This window comes from Sturnus vulgaris, chromosome 1 (genome assembly GCF_052056855.1).
Source record: "Sturnus vulgaris isolate bStuVul1 chromosome 1, bStuVul1.hap1, whole genome shotgun sequence".
NCBI classification, from domain to species: domain Eukaryota; kingdom Metazoa; phylum Chordata; class Aves; order Passeriformes; family Sturnidae; genus Sturnus; species Sturnus vulgaris.
The window spans coordinates 145,257,461-145,277,355 of record NC_142243.1 but is presented as its reverse complement, the minus strand read 5'-3'; the positions used below and the strand labels follow the sequence as shown (position 1 = coordinate 145,277,355).

The following is a 19,895-nucleotide window of genomic DNA, read 5'->3' as shown; positions in this document are numbered from 1 at the left end:
CTGCCAGAAGCTTCCCCCACATCTGAAAGAGCCAATACCAGCCAGCACCAGGATCGACCCACCACTGGCCACGACTGAGCCCAACAGTGATGGTGGTAATGCCTTTGGGATAAGAGACTTAAGAAGGGGGAAAAGTTGCTGTGGGACAGCAATATCAGGTGGGGAGAGGAGTGAGAGTATGTGAGGGAAACAGCCCTGCATACACCCAGGTCAGTGAGGAAGGCGGGGCAGGAGGTGCTTCAGGTGCTAGAGCAGAGGTTCCCCTGCAGGTGATGCAGCTGTGCCCCTGCAGCCCATGGAGGTCCATGGGGGAGCAGAGATCCACCTGCAGCCCATGCTGAAACAGGTGGATGCTCAAAGGAAGCTGAGGCCATGGAAGCCTGTACTGGAGTAGGCTCCTGGCAGAATCTCTGGAGGTCTGCAGAGGAGCCCATGCCCTTAGGTCAGTTTGGGTCAGCTATCCTGAATCCTCACTGTCCCCTCCCAGACCTTTCCCATTCCCAGTCCACTGGTGAGGGGGATGCCAGGTGGACATCCTGGATGCTGTGGAGCACTGCTTAGCAGTAGCCAGAGCATTGGTGTGCTCTTACCCCCTTCCCAGGACTATGAAAGCTGCCCGGTATAAAGTTAACCCATCCAATCCCAATACAGTCAGGAAGATGTTAAAAGGAAAAACCAATGTGGTTTGGATGGAAATGTCTCCAAAAGGATCGTGGTTTCATTCCCCCATCTCTTTATGGCTGAATTTGAAGTACTGCTGAGCATCTTGTCACACTCAGGTGTCAGTGCTTTGCTCAGCTGTTTCAATACTGAAGGCACTTGTTCCAAGTGACAGCTCCAGCCTGCGGTGTGGCATGTACTGAACAGCTGTGCTGGAAGGCACAACTCAATTCCATCACTACTTTTGGACAAACTGAGCACAGAGAACAGATCCTGCTTCCTGGAAGTAATGAAGATTGCAGCTGTGGAATACATAAAGCTGTTTTACTGGAGTTTTATTTTCAAAATTCATATCTATTTTAGCATGCAGACTGGAAAGTTTCTAAAAATCACCTAGATTAAAGCCTTATTCCTGAGCTACATACATTTAGTTCTTAGAAAAACTGAAGTTCATGCTTTGCCATCTTTTGTTCAATTGGGGTTCACAGAAATATTAAGCCTTAGGCTTAAACATGGCCACAGTCAAGTAACTTCTGTAGAATTGAAGTCAGATTAGGCAAGCTAAATCTCCTAGCCCTAAAAAACAGGAAAAAGCTGAAGGGCCAGATTTTCCTCCGAGCTTTTTCTCAGTGGCTATATCCCATCTGATCTCTTACAATACACTTAAAGTGTTAGCAGAACTTCCTGTGTCTCGTATCAATGCTCTGGGAACGTGGCCAGAAGCAAACAGTGTTTTGTCCTCAGTTCAGTGTGTCACACTGCCAGAACCATGTGTGACCCGTGAATGGACACACAAGAGCCACAATCCTCAGCAGCCCATGCCTGTTAACTGGTGCAGCTCAGTGGTTATCTGAGATTCAGTTTATATGGGGATCAACTTTCCTCTAGTGCTCTACAGCACTGGTATTCATGCCACGAGGAAATGTTGTAAGGAAAGTTTGTGTCGAGATTTGATACAAAAGTGAAAAATGCAAAGAGCCTAATGAGGAGGGAAGAAGGGAAAGATGTCTGTATCCTGCAGAAAGGTCAAAATTACCCTCATTAAAAAACACCCAAAGCCCATGTCTGCTGCTGTCTGTATCTTTAACAACTTTCCTGTACTTAGTACCACATTCCATGTTATGGCGCGGATATGAACTGCCTGCACAAACTGGCAGTGAAGTGTCAGTGTGCTAAAGAAGAGCAGTGTGCCAGAAAAACACCTTTTCTGTTACTTTATTTGGCTTTGTTCTATATTAGAGATGCAAGTGGTCACTGAGGTGACACCTGCCTGCAGCACAGACTTCTGCCATTCACACCAAGGTGCTTTCACATGGGCTTTTCACGAGGTCGAGTGACGTGATGCCACCACATGGGGGGCAGATGCCCTTCCTTACGAGCTGGAGGCAAAGCTTCAGTTCTTGGACCATCAGCTGGAGTTTCTTCTTGTAACTGCTTAATCTAGAAGACAAGACACAGAACTGCTTTAGCACATTAACATACATTCCCATTTTCAATCCCCAGGCAATGAGCAGAGCGAGCCCCTATTTCCACAGAGAAGAACCAGTGGTAACACCTTCAGCTGACAGGTTTCATGTTTCCCAACATTAACTTCCACTCAGTAATCACTGTAGGCTCATACTACCTAACTAAGAAGGAATTTTTAGGAGTAAGAAGTGATTTACAAGAGAAATTTCACTTAAAAGGTCATTATTTCCATGTAATTCACATCTACCATTAATCTATCAAACAGGCTGAATTGTGCTGCTTTGGAAGCTGACAGATAATTCCAAGTCCAGACCAAGTTTCCCTGCAGTCAGTAGGAGACTTCTGTTCCTGTATGTCACCAACAGCTCCTCACATGCTTTCAGCACCCGTTTCTTGAAGCAGCACAAGTGCTGGCTGCCCCTGTGTCAATTCCACTCAGAGTGTCACAATCCAACTGAATCAAAGAACTGTTCTAAGAACACCAACTTCTTCCAAGCAACTCATTTTAGATGGCCAGAAATTAGTCTCAGTGCCCAACTGATGACCACTGCAGCAAATCACTTTCAAAGATGTAACCAGAAAGTGTCAGAGCTCCACAGCAGCAGAAGAGGAATTCCCTGGTTGTTAGTCTCCTTTCATCCCACTTGGGAATTTTTTTTCTCAAAACTGCTATAACAGCTCTCACTAACACAAGGCTGCAGGTTCAGCTTTAACTTCAAATTCCCTTCACAACATTCAGAAGCTGTAACAAATGTGTAGGCATTTTAGGTTGTTTCACACTGACAAGGGCTCCAGCACTGAGGAGTCTAACTGAGACAGCAGCAGACATTCAGTAAAAGAACACATCTGTGTCACACAGGATACTTGTTGGCTAAAGACTTTCCTCTGCACAGAGCAAGCACTGACCTCTCTTTCCCAGCTTTCTTGCTGCAGCTTCTTCCACTGCTCTCGTTTGGCAAAGTAATCAGGATACATTGCCTTCTCAGAGGGGTGCCAGAAATCCAAGCACCATTCAGGAATCTGTTGAAAAAAAAAAAAGATTTAAAATACTATTTTTATATATGAAATCACAATTGTATACACACACAGAAGAATGAAACACAAAGGCTGAAGCCAGTCTGTCTTACTCCCTAGGGTTTTTTTTCCATTTTGAAGTACTACATAAAAACACCATTTAAGAGCTGCCTGACTATCTCAAGGCACGTAGCAGAAGTCAGAACTTTTCATACACTATCCTGACCCACAGAAAGGCATCACAGTGGCTTGCTTAAATCACAGCATTCTAAAACAAGTTCCAGGTCATCTCAGTTCACCCTCAACGTCTCAAAATAATTCCATCTGGTAGAGGAGAAGATCTGACTTCTTCCTTTCCTTCTCTCAAAGGCAGCGGGTTAGAGGAATACTTCTCTCCAACTACTGATTTATTTTACTTGACAGACAGAACATTACAGCTCATTTCTGCTTATCTACAACTACTAAGAAATGAGCAGTTTCTTAGGCCTTTGAGATCCTGAGAATGATCTGACATCTAAGACCTTCTGACAAGGGAAAAAAGCAAAATTAAAAATTTTGCAGTGATTTAAAAAACCTAATTGTACATTTTAAAGATAGGAACACTGATTTAAAAAACAAAATCCCATCAAAATCCCAATTAAAAAAAATGAAAAAAAGAAAAGAAAATGAAGAAGTTGCTCCAGTACCATAATATATTCAGTGATATTCACACTTTTCGTTTCCTGCTGTGATTCTCATCACAGAACAAACCTTTGTCTGAATAGAAATAGCACAGCTGCTCAAGTAAATATCCACACAGAGCAAACTCCAATTAAAACCACCAAACTGTCTGAGTTATAAAAATTACATTTTGGAGCAGCATCCACAATGGATAGTCACTGACACACAAACCAGCCAAAGCCTTGTGACAGCCATTTTGGTAAGACAGTTTTAGGCCATCAAACTGGGAAAAGAGAGCATAACCCAGTTTGTGTTTCTGTATGAAGACTAATATTGACCACTTATTGCTCAGCTGCCCCTTTTTTCTGTCCAGATTCTCTGTCACTGTTATCTCGACTACTGCTCAGGCCCTTGACCTTGGCACAAACTTAAGTAAGTCCTTCTCTTCTCTTTTTACTCATATATTCTTTATTCTGCCCCTGATAAATCTATGTCAGATTTTTCTTTTTCCGTGGCTTAATATGCAAAAAGATCTGATTATATCCAGTCTTGTGCCAAGTTTTTCAAATTCATGAGGAAATGGCTGCATGCAGTCTCTAGGTTAGTATTAACTTCTAATGCATTAAAAAGATTACGACAATAAAGCAAAGTCCCTGTGTTTTTCTTTGGAACTTCTGCTCCTACATAAAACAATCTTGATGGTCACTGCCTGTAGAAGTGCCTTAAAGAGTCTAAAAATAAGGCTTCTATTTCCAGGCAGTGCTCCTCTCACACAGTAGCACACAAACTGCACAGTCTGGCACTGCAGCACATGAAGGCAAATGGTAACTTGTACCATTACTCAAAATGCTGGAAGAACCACAGGGCTGAGTGAAGGGACGTCCCTGCCAGCCAAGGTGACACCTGAGCACAGCACAGGAACCGAGGCAGTGCTGGGAGGCAGCAGAGCTCCCTCGAGGCTGTGTTCGCTTCCCCAGCCTAATCCACCACAGGCCCCACTGCGCCTGGCAAAAGAGCAGATGATTATCCCCAGGAAAAAATCCCAAACGAACAAGTAGCTGTGCTCAAACCGATCATGAAACTCCATTTTGAAGGACCGGAGCAGCTCCTCCCACACAAGCAACAAGATGTTCAGTGAGCAGTGAAGTGATACTGCTGAGCGAAGCTGCGGCCCTGTCCAAGTTATATAAAACAAGCACAAATAGCGAGGCGATGCACAGCATTACCGGCCCTTTACCTTGTACATCTCGTATCTCTCGTAGGCAACACCTCCGGGGGAGTCGGCGAAGACGTACGGCTGCGGGTGCTGGCTGGCCCAGAACTCCGCCTCACCGGCCTTCAGCAGCTCGGTGGCTTTCACCATGTCCTTCACATCCTTGTTCTTATCGAACCGGTCCCTCAGGAGGCAGGCGAAGTAGCGGTACTTGTCTCTACGGACAGAGGTCACGCACAGTGAGGAGAAAAACAACCACCTCCCCACCCCGGACCCAACCAGGCGCGGGGCTGAGCGCTCCGATGTGAGAGCGGCCAGCGCTCCCCAGCTCCCCTCGCCCTCACCGGTGGATGCACCAGGACTCGAGGTGCCGCAGGGATTTCTTGTACAGTCGCAGCACCTTCTGCTGGTGCGTCAAGAACGCGGCCATGGCGGCGGCCGCTTCCCCTCCGCGCGGGGGATGCCGGGAGGGCGGCGCGGCCCCGCCCGCGCTGCCGCCGGAGCGCCCGGAGCCGCCATGAGCCGCGCCAAGTTCATCGGTGAGGGGGCGGCGGGGAGGGCAGGGGGTTTCTGTCCCCTCGTCTGCGACCCAGGCCCCCCGCTCTTCGCCCCGTGCGGGGCCGAGGCGGCGGCTGCTACCCCACTCCGTGAGGAGCTTTATCTAATGCTGGTCACCTCCCGCTCCAGCGCCTTATCCCGGGTTTGTCCCAGTCCCTCAGGATTGTTACAGTCTCTTAGGCTTGTCCCAGCCCCTCTGCCACGGCCTGCCACTTCCCGCCCCAGTCCCTCAGGCAGGGCCTGTTACCACCTGCGGTCGCTCTCGGTGTCTGGAGGTTCGGCGGCCTTGGAGCCCAGAGGAGGCGTTTGGGAATGGCTGTGCTGTGTCTAGGCACTGCTGCTCCTCGGTTACCCCTCAGCTCTGGGGATTCGGCCGCCCTTCCCTCCCTGTCCGCATTGGCACATTATTCCTGATTGTTTCTGATCGTATGGACCTGGCTTGGGTGAAAACGTTAGTATTTTTAGCAAATTCGACGGAATGTGTGTAAATATCTTAAAAAGATCGGTTCATGTGGAAATCCTACGCGTTGCAGAGCAACTTTACGTTTCCTTGGGAAATTTCTCTTCCCGCTAGAATCCCCGCTGGAGGCGCGGGCAGCTGCAGAGGGGCTGTGCTGGGGCCGGTGCTTCAGGCCTGGGCTGCGGCGCGGGGAAAGCCGAGAGAGCCGGGCCGGGCCGGGCAGCTGCCCCCGGTACCCGCATTGCAGCTCTCCCGTTAGTGCTGCTTGGGATGGCACCAGGAGGGAGAACAGGCAGCTCTTAGGACGCATTCTGCTGCTTCCACCCGTGGAAGGCTGTGTGGGAGATGCTGCATTTTCCCTTCCTTCATGCTTGTTTGCATAAAGTTGTGTTTTTGTGTGAGAAGCAGATTTGTTTGTAATAAAAAGCATATGTGTATTCGCTTTGGTGGTTATGAGGGTGTGCATAATACACTCACGGAAAGTCTGAAGTTGCACAGAGGCGAAAGTTTAATTTTTCTGTCACTTCTAATAAGGAGTAAATTTTCAAGTTATACAAGTAAGCTTATACATTTATTTTAGCATTTTATGACTTGGCAGTGTGCTGGTCCAGGGTTTAGATAGGGTTTCTATTGTCTGCCCTAGCTGATTGATGCTTAGAGTAAAATGTAGTACAATTATAGCTTCTTATTTCTATCTTTGGTTTTCCATAGATATTGGTATTAACCTGACAGATCCTATGTTCAGAGGAATCTACAGGGGAACACAGAAACATCAAGGTAAATGGTTTTTTTTGTATCTGCTGGAAGACAGGATCCCTTTAGCTAAATTAGAAGCCTCTTGCATGTCAGAACATGATGTTAGAGTTTCTTTCTTCTCTTTATGTACTTGGGATTAAAAGAGAAAGCCTCACTAAATATGTTGGATACCCTAACCAAAATGCATTGTCTTAAGTGCTGTTTACATGCAGGTAACTCTTGTTCTGGAGCAAAATGGACAATTACTAATCTACTTAGGATTGCACTGAAAAACTGATATGAGAGTTATGAACAGTGTCTGTCAAAGTATTGCATTGCTGAATCACAGTTGCTCATTATAATGTGGGGCTTTTTGCTCTTGTGGCCTTTAGATACATATGTAAAAGTGGAGAGCCTCCTAAAGTATTTGGAAAAACTTCCACTGACTTGGATTTAAATTGTATCTCCAGTTATTGCACTTTGTTATTGTCTTATAAAGATTAATTAAGTATGGTTTAAAGATTTAATGATAAGAATTTTGACTGCATGAAAATTGAAAAGTAGTCAAATTATGCTGTAAAACCTCAAGTTCAATTTATGACATTTTTATGAACTTTTGCAGATGACTTTCTGGATGTAATAGAGAGAGCAGTCAAAGTTGGCATTAAAAAGGTAATTTCTTATAATGAAATGGTTTTAAAATTTTAAGCTGCTTTCTAATATTTGCTTTTTTAGTGCTCTCCCACTAAAACAATATTTCTGGGGCTTGAATGGAAAATGCAGTAACTTCTTTCAACAGCACAAACCAAAAGTTCTGTGCAGAGCATTGTCCTTCCATTTGCACAGATCATTACTGAAGCTGATTATTGAAGTTCAGTGATATTATAGGTGATGTGGATGCAGAAGTTATTTTGTACAGTTTTAACAGAAATATATTCTCCTCTGACCTGCTGCAGTGAAGTGGTATGTGATTTTCCATGTTGTATTACAGGCAACCATTCCTTTTTTTCTTATATCCTGTATGGCTTTTAGAGAGTAAATCCTATAAGCAGCAGCTGTGGGGGGTCAGTCTTTTCCCAGGCAAGAAGTGACAGGACAAGAGGAAATGACCTCAGGCTCTGCCAGGAGAGTTTCAGGTTGGCATCAAGGAAGAATTTCTTCATGGAAAGGGTCGTCAGGCACTGGAACAGGCTGCTTAGGGAAGTGGTGGTCATTGTCCCATGGAAGTGTTCAAGAAACGACTGAATGTGGCACTCAGTGCTATGGTTTAGTTGACAAGGTGGTGGTGAGCAGTTAGAGGTGGAACTCAGTCATCTTGGAGGTCTTTTCCAGTCTTAATGATTCTGTGATTCTTAATCAACAATTACTGCTGAAGATCACACTCTTCTGAGTTAGGTTTTCAGATATTTCTATATGTAAAGGAAATTGGTAACTGCAGAAGAGCTGGGAGTGCCCACAAATTCTTACAGTTGAGACATCTGCATGTTTGCTCGTAAATACTGGCTTACATGTATTAAAACAGCATCATTATGAGAGAATTTGTACCTCTGAACTTGAAATTGGTGTCTTCAGCAGTGCATCACATTCCATAGTTTAGCCTGCCTCTCTCTCTAAACTGAATAAATTCTTGACAAAAATATGAATTATTATAGAATACAATGCATACTATCACAAACTGTTCTACTGCACTAATAAGGCTACTGAATTAGAAATAAAGAAGTAAACACTCCTCTAGCAGAGGAACAGGCATCTTGGAAGTTTGTTGAAAAACTCTCCTCTGAAAAGAGTGGGAAATGCACTGGGAGGCAGAAAAGAAAACTAGTGATGGAGACGTTACCTCACTGCAGCAAATACAGGAGTGAGGTCACATTTATATGTGCTGTGTAAGTGCTATTTAATTTTTATACCACCCTCTGAAAATGTGTTTTTTTTAAATTTTATAATACAAAATAGATTAGCTGCATAACTTTTTCAAAATGCACAGTGGATTGAGAAATGTTATTCAGGAGTTCCTGCCCTTAGCTATTCTCAGCATTGCTCCTGGCCTGTACAGTGTCAGAAGCCTATTCCATCACAGATTGTTCCTGCTTGCTTAGAACCTTGATCTGCTTATTATAAAATATTTTTATATTTCTGTATAGCTGCTGCTTTATGGTAATTTTTGGTGAAGTTTTGCTCTGTGTCATGTATGCACTGAGGCGTTTTCAGCTCAGCATTTCTCGGTGATGTCATTGATGTGTCCATGTGTCGTGAGCGCACTGCAGCAGTGTCTGAGCAGGGGCTGACAGAGCCTGCTGGATAGCACGTGCAGGGAGGAGAGCTCTGCAAAAGAACTGTAGATGTGGTTGTTACAACCTAGGCTGAAATATTCTGCATGTGGTGGTTAAAAAAGTACACTGTAGGCAACAATTCTCATGTGAAAACTTTAAGGTAAAAATAAAAGAACACAGATGGAAATTCTTGAATTTATAATCCCAACTCTGATACAGACTCATTTTTTGGTTTAACTACTTACTGGTGTCTTGTTTTGGGTTCCTAGGATTCTATACTTTCACCAGGTGTAAGAGAGGCAGAGTATTTCTAAGTGCCATTTCTTGAGTGCAAATACAGTCCTCAGTCATTGTATAAGGAAGCTAATATTGCTGCAAAATGAAGTATTTTATTCCTTTAGTGATTTAAATGCTTGGCATACAAGATACTTGATGAAGACAAAAAAATCGTATTTTGCTGCCTACTGTATTTACTAGCTCCTGAGAACCATTGAGGTTTATTGCTGATTTATGAAATCTTGTTATATATTTATTAGTAATTGTATTCCAATGTATCTGTCGAGATCCTTCCTGTGTTTTCTTAAACATTCTGTTTGATGTTCAAAGAACATCCACACTGACAGTACTTTTCTTGTTTCAAGTTTTTGATTACAGGTGGGAGTCTAGAAGATAGTAAAGATGCATTACAGCTGGCACAGACAAACGGTATTTCCACTTTATATTTTTGACTGACAGTGTAAATTTAACCTTCTGTGCTCTCAGAATTGAGTTCAAAAGGACCTGCCCCAGAGGTGTTTACAGAATCTCAGATTAAAATGAGAAATTACATTTCATAGTGGAGTGAATGCATTGTGTATGAGTTTGTGTGTTGCTCTTTAGATTCCTGATGTTGGAAGGAATCCCTCTTTTCCTGCATGTTCTATTTCTAAATAAATAGAATAAATTTTTAGGAAAATTTGCAATAAAAATATTGATACACGTTTCTGTTGTAGAAATAAGGTAAAGTGTTGTGAAATATATAGGGTTTGTTGGCTTTTTGTTTGTTTTTTACTCGGCAGTCTATTGTGACTAGCTTGATCAAGATCTAGCTTGATCTTTGATTGTTCCCCTTGCTTTTCCTTTCTCTTTGTGAAAGGAAAATGGCTCTTCTTTTTTCTTTAGGCAGATTTCATCCCACTAATTACTTAAATATGTATTTGAACTGAAACACATTATAAAGTACTGTTTATTAACAGAAACATTAACTAATTTTGGTTGGAATGAACTCAAGGAGATAATGTGGTCCAACTTAATCTACCTCCCCACTTCCCATCAGGAAGGCCGGACTGGCTTGAACATCAGGGCAAGTTGCTCAGGGCCTTATCTGTTTTTTCCCTTCCCCAGTGCTTTTACACTTATCAGAAATGTTGGTTTTGGCAAGGCAGTCTAGATCAGATACTTGAGTAAATCAGGCATGTGTGACCTCTGAAATTCTCTAACAGGTTATGTAGGGGCACATGAGGGAAATGCTCTCTGCAGTTCTTACCTGATGCATTTTGAACAAGATGTATTTCTAAATGATCTCAAGAGGTCTCATCCAGCCTCCACAATTGTGTGATTTATTGAGGGCTGCTCCACCAGAACAGTTCAGCTCTAAGCTGCAGCTTTGGAGTACACCAAATAATATGTACTAAAAAGACACACACTCCCACTGGAGATACTGTCTGACATTTTTAAGGCAGAAAATGTCTGTCTCATTAAATTATCATTAAGATAAATCTGGTCAAAGGGAGTTTTCTTTTAAAACTGTGACCAGTAAAAAAGCCCCTCCAGAGGCAGATGTTGTCTATACTTTAAATAATTTTTCTTTTTTTTTTTCCTTAAAACCTCCTAATACTCTCTTGCTTTAGACATGTTTTTCAGTACAGTTGGCTGTCATCCTACCCGCTGTGGAGAATTTGAACAGAGTAGCCCTGAACAGTATTTATCTGAATTAAAAAATCTGATTGAAAAAAATAGGACAAAGGTAATAGCAGTTGGAGAATGTGGCTTAGGTAAGTGTTCTCTTACTACTTCAGTATTTCTTTTCTAGACATATACTAAAAAAAAAATCCTAAAATACTAAATGGATTTTTTGTTCTTTCTGTTTGTAGATTTCGACAGATTAGAATTTTGCCCAAAGGACATCCAACTCAAGTAAGAAACTTTTGATGACTGTGAATTAATTGACTTGTAGCAATTTACAGGAGTATTTTCTATCTTGTGTTCTGCCATATAACATACTGTCACATCTAGCCTTAAAATTTGCAAGGTTGGGCCCAGAGTTTTGGCAGAAATGGGAATTTAAAGAAATTTGTGTACATTCAAGTAGTGCAGTGTGCTAAATTTTACTACCTGCCTGATGTTGACTTATGTCAACATGTCTTACAGCAGTATGTCTTTTTCTGTATAACTGATCAGAAATTGTGGATTTCTGGCTGTGAGAGATGTTAATTCTTGCTAATAATTAAGAGCTCTAAAACACTCATGGGAAAAATAGCATAAATGTAGTGTGTGAAAGAATTGGGGTTTTGAGTGAAAGGCATGAGGAAGGGAACAGAACTATCAAAAGCATAAGTCAGGAGTGGGGAAAAAATAGCTTTTAGTAAGGAAGGTGTTAGCTGGGAGCAGATAATGGAGAGCTGATGGTAAAGGTAATCTCAGGAGGTGGAGAAGTAACACATGCAGCATAGATGCTGAGTGGAAAGAAGCTACAACAGCCCCTAAAATCAGCCTGCATTCTTGTATTGAGAACATCTCTCTGCAGAGGGAACTGGTTGAAAGATACAGATGATAAATTCAAATAAGATGAGTGATTAATGAATTACATTTGCATGTTACTGTTTTGAGTAAAGTAGTCACTGGGGGGCAGTGTTTGGTTGTGTTTTTTCTAATTGCTGCATGTTAGCAATAGGAGGAGTTAATTTCTTCATAATGCTACAGACCTACAGTGAAATACTCAGCTAAGGGGACAGGACGTTTTTTTCCTGGTAGAATTCAGCGTACAAGCTGAGCAAAACACACCTATTTCTTTTCTATGGCTATCTAAAATACTGATGGAGTACCAGATTTTAAGATCCTTAACTGCCTTGATGTTATAGAGAGAAAAAATAGATATCTCATTTCCTTGTCCAATGGACTGCAGCTGAAGAGCTGTAGTGAGTTCTCATTGGGTGCACTGAAATGGAGTTGTAAGGAAAGAGATGACAGGCCTGATGAGTGAACTAAACAGAGGAAGGCAGAGTGTGAAATACATGGAGACGGTTCACTGGTTTCAGGTGCAGCAGTCCCAGGGAGGGCTGGCACGCAGCTGCACAGTTCCCCCACAGAAGAGCACTATGTTGTGTGTTTCCCAGGAAGTATCAGAGCATGACCTCTGTTTCATTTATAACTTAATCAATATTTTGCTGGTTAGTAATGCTGTTTTCTTTTGGATAATTTTCCGCTGTAAAAAATAAATATTTTTTATCTCTTCAGTTTAAAAATTAATAAAGATAAGAAGATAATAAAGATGAAAATTCTTTGTTGTAGTGTTCCTAAGAACTTTTTATTTCAAAAATCCTCCCCATTCTCAGAACTTTTCCCACGGAAAGCAGTGATTTGAACGGTAGTAAGATGAAGGTACTGCCTTCATGCTATGGTGAAAGTCATACTACAAATGGACTGGTAAGCATATAGAAGTTTCACATCTGCTGTACTACTGGGAGGAGTTTGTGGGGTGTAGCGACACAAAGCCAGGAGTTTTCCCAACCAAACTGAGGGAAGTGAACAATATCACATGCACCATTACTCAAATTCATTCAGAAGTGTTTGTCTGGAGATCTACCTCAGCAAGGCCAGTTTGCTTTAGCTCTTTTAGTGTCTTGATCCTGTAGCATTTGAACGGGATGATCAAAACTAAGCTTGCTCAAAGGAACAGGTTATTCCTTAAGCACTGGAACTTGTCAGGATTAGTTTCCTACTGAGTTATTTTGTTATCATTCCAGTCACTGTATGTCTGGTTTCTTCATGCTTTTCCAGGGTTTGGGGTTTTCAATTTTTAAAAAATATTTTTGTCTCTACAGTAACTTCCCTGTCCACCTCCCCTTCCTCTTTGACAAGCCAAGGAAAAACATGTGTTAGGCTTTGTTGTTGCTAGGAATGGAAGAAGCTTGAGTTACATTTCCATTTGTAGAGGCACTAAACTTTGTACTTTCAAGGGCTCTACCCTTCTCAAAATTAGGTTGAAATTGGCCAGTAGGTTACCTAGGGAGCTTATTCGCAGTTGTGTCTCTAAAACCTCTTTCCTATATGAAACAAGTATTCTGTCAAAAGAAAACCCACACTAAAAACTTAGCAATTGTACCTATTTAACCACAAGAGCAATCATGAGTTAGTTAATTTATATTTAGTCAAACAAGCTAAGCTAAGCAGGATATATAGACAAAGAACATTCAAAGTAGGTGTAATGCATTCTCATGAATTTTCATGTCAGTTTTCAAGGTTACAGCTCATTTGTTTAATCTGTTTTATCTCAACAATTTACACTGATTAACAGGGAAGGTAACTTTGATCTGAGAATATCAACTTGAATATACAGAAAATAGTGAAAATTATATTAAATTATCAGTTGCATATTTATTTAGGGTAGTTTGGTTATTTAGGAAAATGTAAATCAAACTAATGGTTTGCTGCTTCTTTCCCTTGATTGATAAGTGACTCATACACAGCAGTGTGTGATCACTGGCGTTTCCATTTGAAATGGGTATGGTAATTGATGGTGGGACTTTCCCAGTGCCCTGGACTGTGTTTTAACAGCAACACCTCAAGAAATCCAGTATATGCAGAGCCCCAGCCTGCTGGGATGAGCAGTGTTGTTCTCCTGCTTCGCCCAAATAACGTCATCCTTCAAATAGCACTTGGACACTGAGTCACCCTGCGCTGCTGGCCTTCTGCCGTGCCTAAGTTCCTCTGCTGTGTTCCCTGAGCATGGGTGATTTCCCTGCCTGGGTGGAGCCAGGCAGCAGAGATGTGGAGTGGTAATTGCAGAGCTCACTGCTAATGATAAGCACAGGTTAGTTCAGTGCTAAGTAGTTTCCTTTGGCAATTGCACTGAGGAACCTGGCTACCCTCTTACCTTCCTTCTGCCCACATTCCAGTGTCTCTTCACACGGTGGGGCCTCCCTGTTACTGCCCCATCAAGGGCAACTCGAGGACTACAAAGCTGGAGAGGGATAAAAAGGAGTGAAAAGGAAAGGATGCAGGAACACAGAGGAGGGGAGGGAAAACAGGTAGAGACAATAGGCAGAATGAGGCAGAAGTATGGTGTCTAATCTGATATTTGTTCCACCCCAAGAGAGGAAAGACTCACCTCTATGGATTGTTACTCACTGGTCAGCAGCTCTGATGCAGTTTGGCCACTGGAGGCTGTAGAAGCCTGCATAGTGCTCTCCTGCTCACCCTCATTGTGTTTGTGAGTGCTTCTGGAAAAGTGGCCTCTGTCATCCACACTCTCCCATTCCTGACATTTCAGAACTTTGTGGAAAGAACAGTCAGTTCCTCTTCCATTCAAAATAAATAAATAAATAAATAAAAATTCAGCATCCACACTACGCAAGAGTACATGCTCAGCATATACACATAAACATTCTGCAGTACTGAGGCTTTTGACCCCTTACCTGTCTTCAAACCATAGCTGTGGCAATACACATGGGAAAGAGCTTCTTTTAAATCCTTGCACAAATAAGAACTTTTGCATGGCAAATCCATTAATTCTGTCTTCAGCTCTGGAAGACATAAGCTTGGGGAAAAAATATTTTACTATCTTTATTTTTTCTTACACTGAGTTTCTCTTTAAAGGTGAATTTTATTTTACAGGTATTTTGAAAAACAATTTGATTTGTCAGAACAGATGCAACTGCCCATGTTTCTGCACTGTAGAAACTCACATACTGAATTTTTAGGTGGGTTTTGTTTAACAATTTCATCTTCAGAGCAAATTCTGAATATGAAAACCTTCTATAGTCATCTGTTATAAAGCTGTCTCAAATTTTTATTTCATTTCGTAGACATAATGAGAAGAAACCGAGATAGAGTTGTAGGAGGGGTGGTAAGTATGGACTTCAGTGTAGCATTCATTTTTCCGTGCATGTGTGAATATTGTTGTTTAATATGCAATTTTTTCTTTGTCATGGAATCTGGGTAGGCTTCCTGTTATATGATTTAAGCTGTTATTAATTAGTAAGTTTTCTAGTCCCTTTTACTATTTTTATTTTCATTGCTTATTCAACAGGATTTTTGCAAGGTAAGAGGATAGGCTGAGAAAAAGCTCTGCAGCTGATGTGAACAGTTTTTCTTGGCCTGCCAGAAGGACAGTTTAAGCACCTCATAATTGACATTGGCCTTTTCCCAATTCCTTAGTGTCTGTAACTGCAATGCATTCAGACCGCAGATAATTTAGATGCATGTTCCCAGTGGAAGCCATAACCTCAGACATTTGCTTCTGACGTTAGACATCATCTTCAAATTATATCCAGATGGAACTTTCGATTACTTGATGTCTTTAAGTATTCAGATCACGTTTTTTAATTCAAAAGTCTGACAGGAAAAGCTTTGGGTGAAACGGTCAGGGAAGTCCAGCAACGCTTTTTCAGATTTCCATTATGACTGGATTTTTCAAAAGTAATAAATGCTCATGATTCTAACATGAGACCACACCTCCTACAAGAATAATGCAGATCCCAGGTTTGTCCTTGTTACCACAAAACCCTTCCCCATGCTCAGTGCTTTGCATGTTCTGCTCCTGTGTAATGCTATGATGGCTCTGCTTTCCTTCCTTTCTTTTTTCCTGCACAGCCAGGAAAGAGGGGAGAAATTAGCAGGCATCTTCTGCAACTGCCTGTCCCTGGTCACAGCACGGGGAGGCAGAGCAGACAGTCTCTTTACTCCACTCAGGCTGAGAAGATGCAGTTCCCAGCATTACACTGTGTAACTTGTGATCCTCCACTTTCCTCTCTGGAATGACTAAGTCCGTGGAATGACCAAGCAGACTGTCTTGCTAGTTCCAGTGGACTAATATCTGTGCAGAACAGAATGCTGCTCTTGTGGTGGCCCTGATAGTGCCCTGAACAGAATACTGAGGAAATAATCTAAAAATTCAGCATGCACAGGATTATTTCCTGAGTATGATCTCCCAGTTATCAGTTACAGGGGGCTCCAGGGCCAAAAGAGTATCACTGCATAGGTCTCTCCTACACATACGTGTCACTGTTAAGGTGTGGTAACCACTTCTACTGCATTCAGGTGACTTCAGCCTGAACTTTGCTCAAATTCAAAATCAACTGAGCCATGTCCCATATTGATGTTTGTAATGATGTGTGAGGCATATTGTTGAAGGTATTTGATGCTAATAAAAGTTAATACATACTTTTGAATGATTGGATTTTTAATAAAAGTACATTTGTATTTTTGTATGTCTGTGTATCTATATGTGTTCTAGGTACATTCTTTTGATGGCACAAAGGAACAAGCAGCAGCTCTAATAGATTTGGATCTTTATATTGGAATAAATGGCTGGTAAGTTCTTTACAAGAAATATAACTGCTTTTAAATGGCAGCTGTAGTGAACTCATTGCTCTTTTAAACAATGAGGTCACGTTTTCAAAGCTCACTAGATCCTTAATCATCTGACAGATTTAGAATTGCTCTCATCAGTCTGTTAGCCATCAAAGCTCTTGCTGTGCAGCTCAGTGAGCTAATCCATGTCCACTCTACTACCCTCAGGACAATCCTTGTTTGTAATTAAATAAGGTTGTTGAGCATGGAAAGATTCCTTCTGAGGAGCATTTAAAAAACAGCCTGACTTTAAGCTGCCTGTCAAATGCTGGAGTAATGCAAATGTAACCTGAGTGCCTCATCTCCTGGTTATGCAGTCTGCATTCTCAGCAGTCACCTGGCCAAATGCCAGCCAGCACCACTTTGTAAGGCACAGAGGCTGTCACCAGGCAAGCAAGGGCAGCCAGAGGGGTTCTGCAGCTTACTGGGGTGAGATGGTTTTTCCCACTAGCTCTCAATTTGCTGTTTTCTGCACAGTTTTAATTTACAGGCAGTATTGTTAAAAAAGGAAGCAAATTTTATTCATGAACAAAATTATTGAGGAAGCTGCTTTTGCTACAAAACAATATAACAGGCACAGTAATTACTTTTATACACTTTTTATGTTTTGGGTTTTTTTAACCAAACTCTAAATTTTCTAGTTCACTGAAAACAGAAGCCAACTTGGAAACACTGAAATCAATTCCTAGTGAACGATTAATGATAGAGACTGGTAAGATTTTGTATCTTGGTCAGTTTATGACAATGGGCAATGAGATATACTGGTGTAACAATCATAAAGCAGAATCAAGACCTAAAGAATTCAGAACAGTGGCTGTTTTCTCTACTTGAGAAAGCAGTTTACAGAACTACTCCTTTCCAGCCTTCTGCTGGAAGGAATAAGCTGCTGTGTCAGTTCCTGACATTGCAGGGGAAGATGAAAAGGACAAATTGACAACTCAGATTTTTAAATGCACCAGAATCCTGCTTGAGAATCTTTTAAAATGTGGCTTGCTGGAGATGTGCCAAGCACAGGGCAATGGCTGTGAGTTAGCCACCGGCAGCAGTAACAGCATTTGGAAACAACTGCTCTTTAAATGGAATATAGGTGGAAGAATCTTGAATTCCCCTCGTAGTGGCTCTTAGGCCACTGAGCAGTCATTGTAATGGACTGAATAGGGATGTTATCTTTTTTCATGTTCAGATACCAATAACTCACAGTTACAAATATAGTATTTGTTTTCATTCCTGACTCTGAGAAAGGAAAATTGCGAACTGCTAAGTCCTTAAATTTATTTGCACATGAAGTACAGACCTGTTACACAGGAAGTTTCTGTGGAATGTTTGCAGTGTATCTGGTTGTCTTTATCATGTCAGAGGAAATTAGTGTTATATATTGCTGATTTTTTTCAAGTGTAACATCCTGAAGATAATGGTATAAAAATCCAAGATGTTAAATGGCCCAGATCTCTTAAATTTCCTTTTGAGTTAGAGGTCACTGCTAGAGATTGCAGGAACTTTTGTCTGTAGAAGTAGCTGATTCAACTATCTCATGCTATTCTCAATTGCACGCCTAATTCTTTTATTCAAATTAAACTAGATGCACCTTGGTGTGGAGTGAAAAATACTCATGCTGGATCAAAATACATTAAAACTACATTTCCTACAAAAAAGAAATGGGAAAAAGGGCACTGCTTGAAGGACAGAAATGAACCCTGCCATATAATGTAAGTGTGTACCACTGTACTCTTATTTTAAATACTTCAATCTGACATGAAAAAATAATAGAAAAATCCCAATTCACTAGTAATGTAAAAAATAGAAATTAATTCTAAATGTACTGAAACTTGTGTAAGGTTTTGCTTTATAGGCTGTGGAAAAAATTAGAAGTCTTAATTTTCCTACTTCAGCAATTCTAGATGTAGAATGCTCCCTGAAAGTGAAACTAGTACTGTTTTTATTTTTTCACTTGATACATTGTAGAAGAGGTTAAACCCTCTAAAGTAACCTGACTTGAATATTCATTTCACTTGTTGTTCAGGTAATTTTAAAAACTGATCCAGCCCTGGGGATCAGGGGACAGTCCCACAGGTGGGACAGTACCAAGGCACCAGCAGTGCCTGTGACATGAACTGCCACAATATGCATTTTGTCAGGGATGTTTCTTCCTTCTGCTGTTGTGCTTCAAAGAATCTGATCCTTTGAAATTCAGATATCAATGACAGCAGCCAAGATACAGAGTAGTGAAAGAAAACTCCAGGGGCTTATGGACAGAATTGGTAAGCAGACATTGTTTTCTGCCTCCTTTTCACACAGTTCCTCACAGAAGTGTGAAAAGCGGGAAAATGTGCAATTGTTTTAGTGAAAATGTTTAGTTATCTGCATTAAATACCATTAACAGATGAAATGCTGAATTTTCAGAATTCCCTGTCTAGATTTTGAAGTACTGCTCATGATAGTACTAAAGATCCAGGTATGCAGCAAGATGTCTAAACAAGAGTTTATTTGAGAAGTGAAGGGAATTCTGCTGCTTTTTGAGACATGAAGGAACTTGGAAAACCACTGATGATGTAAAAGCACAGTTTAAGCTTACATGGTGACATCTCCTAGTGTTCAGATATATTTAATGCAATTAGGTCAATTGTAATACTCATTTTTTTCTTTTAGCACAATTACATTAGCACAGAAGGGTTCCTTCAGTATTCTAAGACTTTCTAGGGTCAGTCCATGATTTTGGAGTGGGGGAAGAGATCAATTGAAAATACTCTTCTGATCACAAGTGAAGGGCCTCTACTGTTACTATTTCAACCAGCCCATATGTCAACAACACCCCCACATATTTGTCTGCTGCCTTAATTTACAGAAATGTTTCAGAAACCCCCAGACTTGAAATGCAGTCTGTCCTGCACAGATGCACTCAAGATCATTACACAAATGCTGTACTTTGGCTTTTGCCTTCTTTTATGAAAAAAATTCTTGTTTGGCTCAACCTTATTTTGAAATTATCATCCCAATAATGTTCATTATAACCATTTGAATTTCAAGAACCTCATAAACCTTAAGAAAAATGAAGAATGGTAACTGATAATTGGTATTTTGTGACTCCTCAAGCAGCAAAATCTGGTGTGAAGGAATGTTATTCAGTCAACAAAGTGTTTTTAATGTTTAGGGTATATATACTGTCTAATACAGCTCAATTGGCAGGAGGAGTTTTCAATTTGATGTTGGTGGTGCTGGACACCTTTCAGGTTTGATGGTGATATTACTG

The 19,895-nt window shown here is 41.3% G+C and overlaps 2 protein-coding genes across 5 annotated transcripts in view; one reads left to right on the top strand and one right to left on the bottom strand.

Moving 5' to 3' along the window:
• Nucleotides 1–1,859: 1,859 nt before the first annotated feature.
• On the bottom strand, nucleotides 1,860–5,485 carry NDUFB9 (NADH:ubiquinone oxidoreductase subunit B9). The gene is made up of 4 exons (XM_014870163.2): nucleotides 5,359–5,485; nucleotides 5,039–5,231; nucleotides 3,034–3,147; nucleotides 1,860–2,100 (listed from the first exon to the last, which is right to left on the bottom strand). The coding sequence occupies exons 1-4, from the start codon at nucleotides 5,442–5,444 to the stop codon at nucleotides 1,969–1,971; spliced, it is 525 nt and encodes a 174-aa protein (XP_014725649.1). The 5' UTR covers nucleotides 5,445–5,485; the 3' UTR covers nucleotides 1,860–1,968.
• TATDN1 (TatD DNase domain containing 1) overlaps nucleotides 5,473–19,895 on the top strand; it is an 18,621-nt gene continuing 4,198 nt past the window's right edge. For 2 of the 4 annotated variants that reach the window (XM_088179071.1, XM_014870162.2), the window contains exons 1-11: nucleotides 5,473–5,553; nucleotides 6,744–6,809; nucleotides 7,390–7,439; nucleotides 9,679–9,742; nucleotides 10,927–11,070; nucleotides 11,170–11,212; nucleotides 14,912–14,997; nucleotides 15,103–15,143; nucleotides 16,533–16,609; nucleotides 17,290–17,360; nucleotides 18,228–18,354. In XM_088179071.1, coding sequence (XP_088035197.1) covers nucleotides 5,475–5,553; nucleotides 6,744–6,809; nucleotides 7,390–7,439; nucleotides 9,679–9,742; nucleotides 10,927–11,070; nucleotides 11,170–11,212; nucleotides 14,912–14,997; nucleotides 15,103–15,143; nucleotides 16,533–16,609; nucleotides 17,290–17,360; nucleotides 18,228–18,354 — 848 coding nt within the window. In that variant the 5' untranslated portion in view covers nucleotides 5,473–5,474. Of the gene's footprint in view, nucleotides 5,554–5,783; nucleotides 6,024–6,743; nucleotides 6,810–7,389; nucleotides 7,440–9,678; nucleotides 9,743–10,926; nucleotides 11,071–11,169; nucleotides 11,213–14,911; nucleotides 14,998–15,102; nucleotides 15,144–16,532; nucleotides 16,610–17,289; nucleotides 17,361–18,227; nucleotides 18,355–18,839; nucleotides 18,907–19,895 lie in introns of those variants that run through there. The other 2 variants (XR_015808495.1, XM_088179077.1) reach the window with 2 other exon arrangements.

Bases quoted from the DNA above. Each gene is read 5' to 3' on its own strand.
- NDUFB9 (XM_014870163.2), bottom strand. From the start codon at position 5,444: ATGGCCGCGTTCTTGACGCACCAGCAGAAGGTGCTGCGACTGTACAAG. The intron at 5,232-5,358 runs GTGAGGGCGAGG...CTCTGTCCGTAG, and splicing joins GAGTCCTGGTGCATCCACCG to AGACAAGTACCGCTACTTCG. The intron at 2,101-3,033 runs GTCAGTGCTTGC...CTTGTCTTCTAG, and splicing joins AAGAAAGCTGGGAAAGAGAG to ATTAAGCAGTTACAAGAAGA.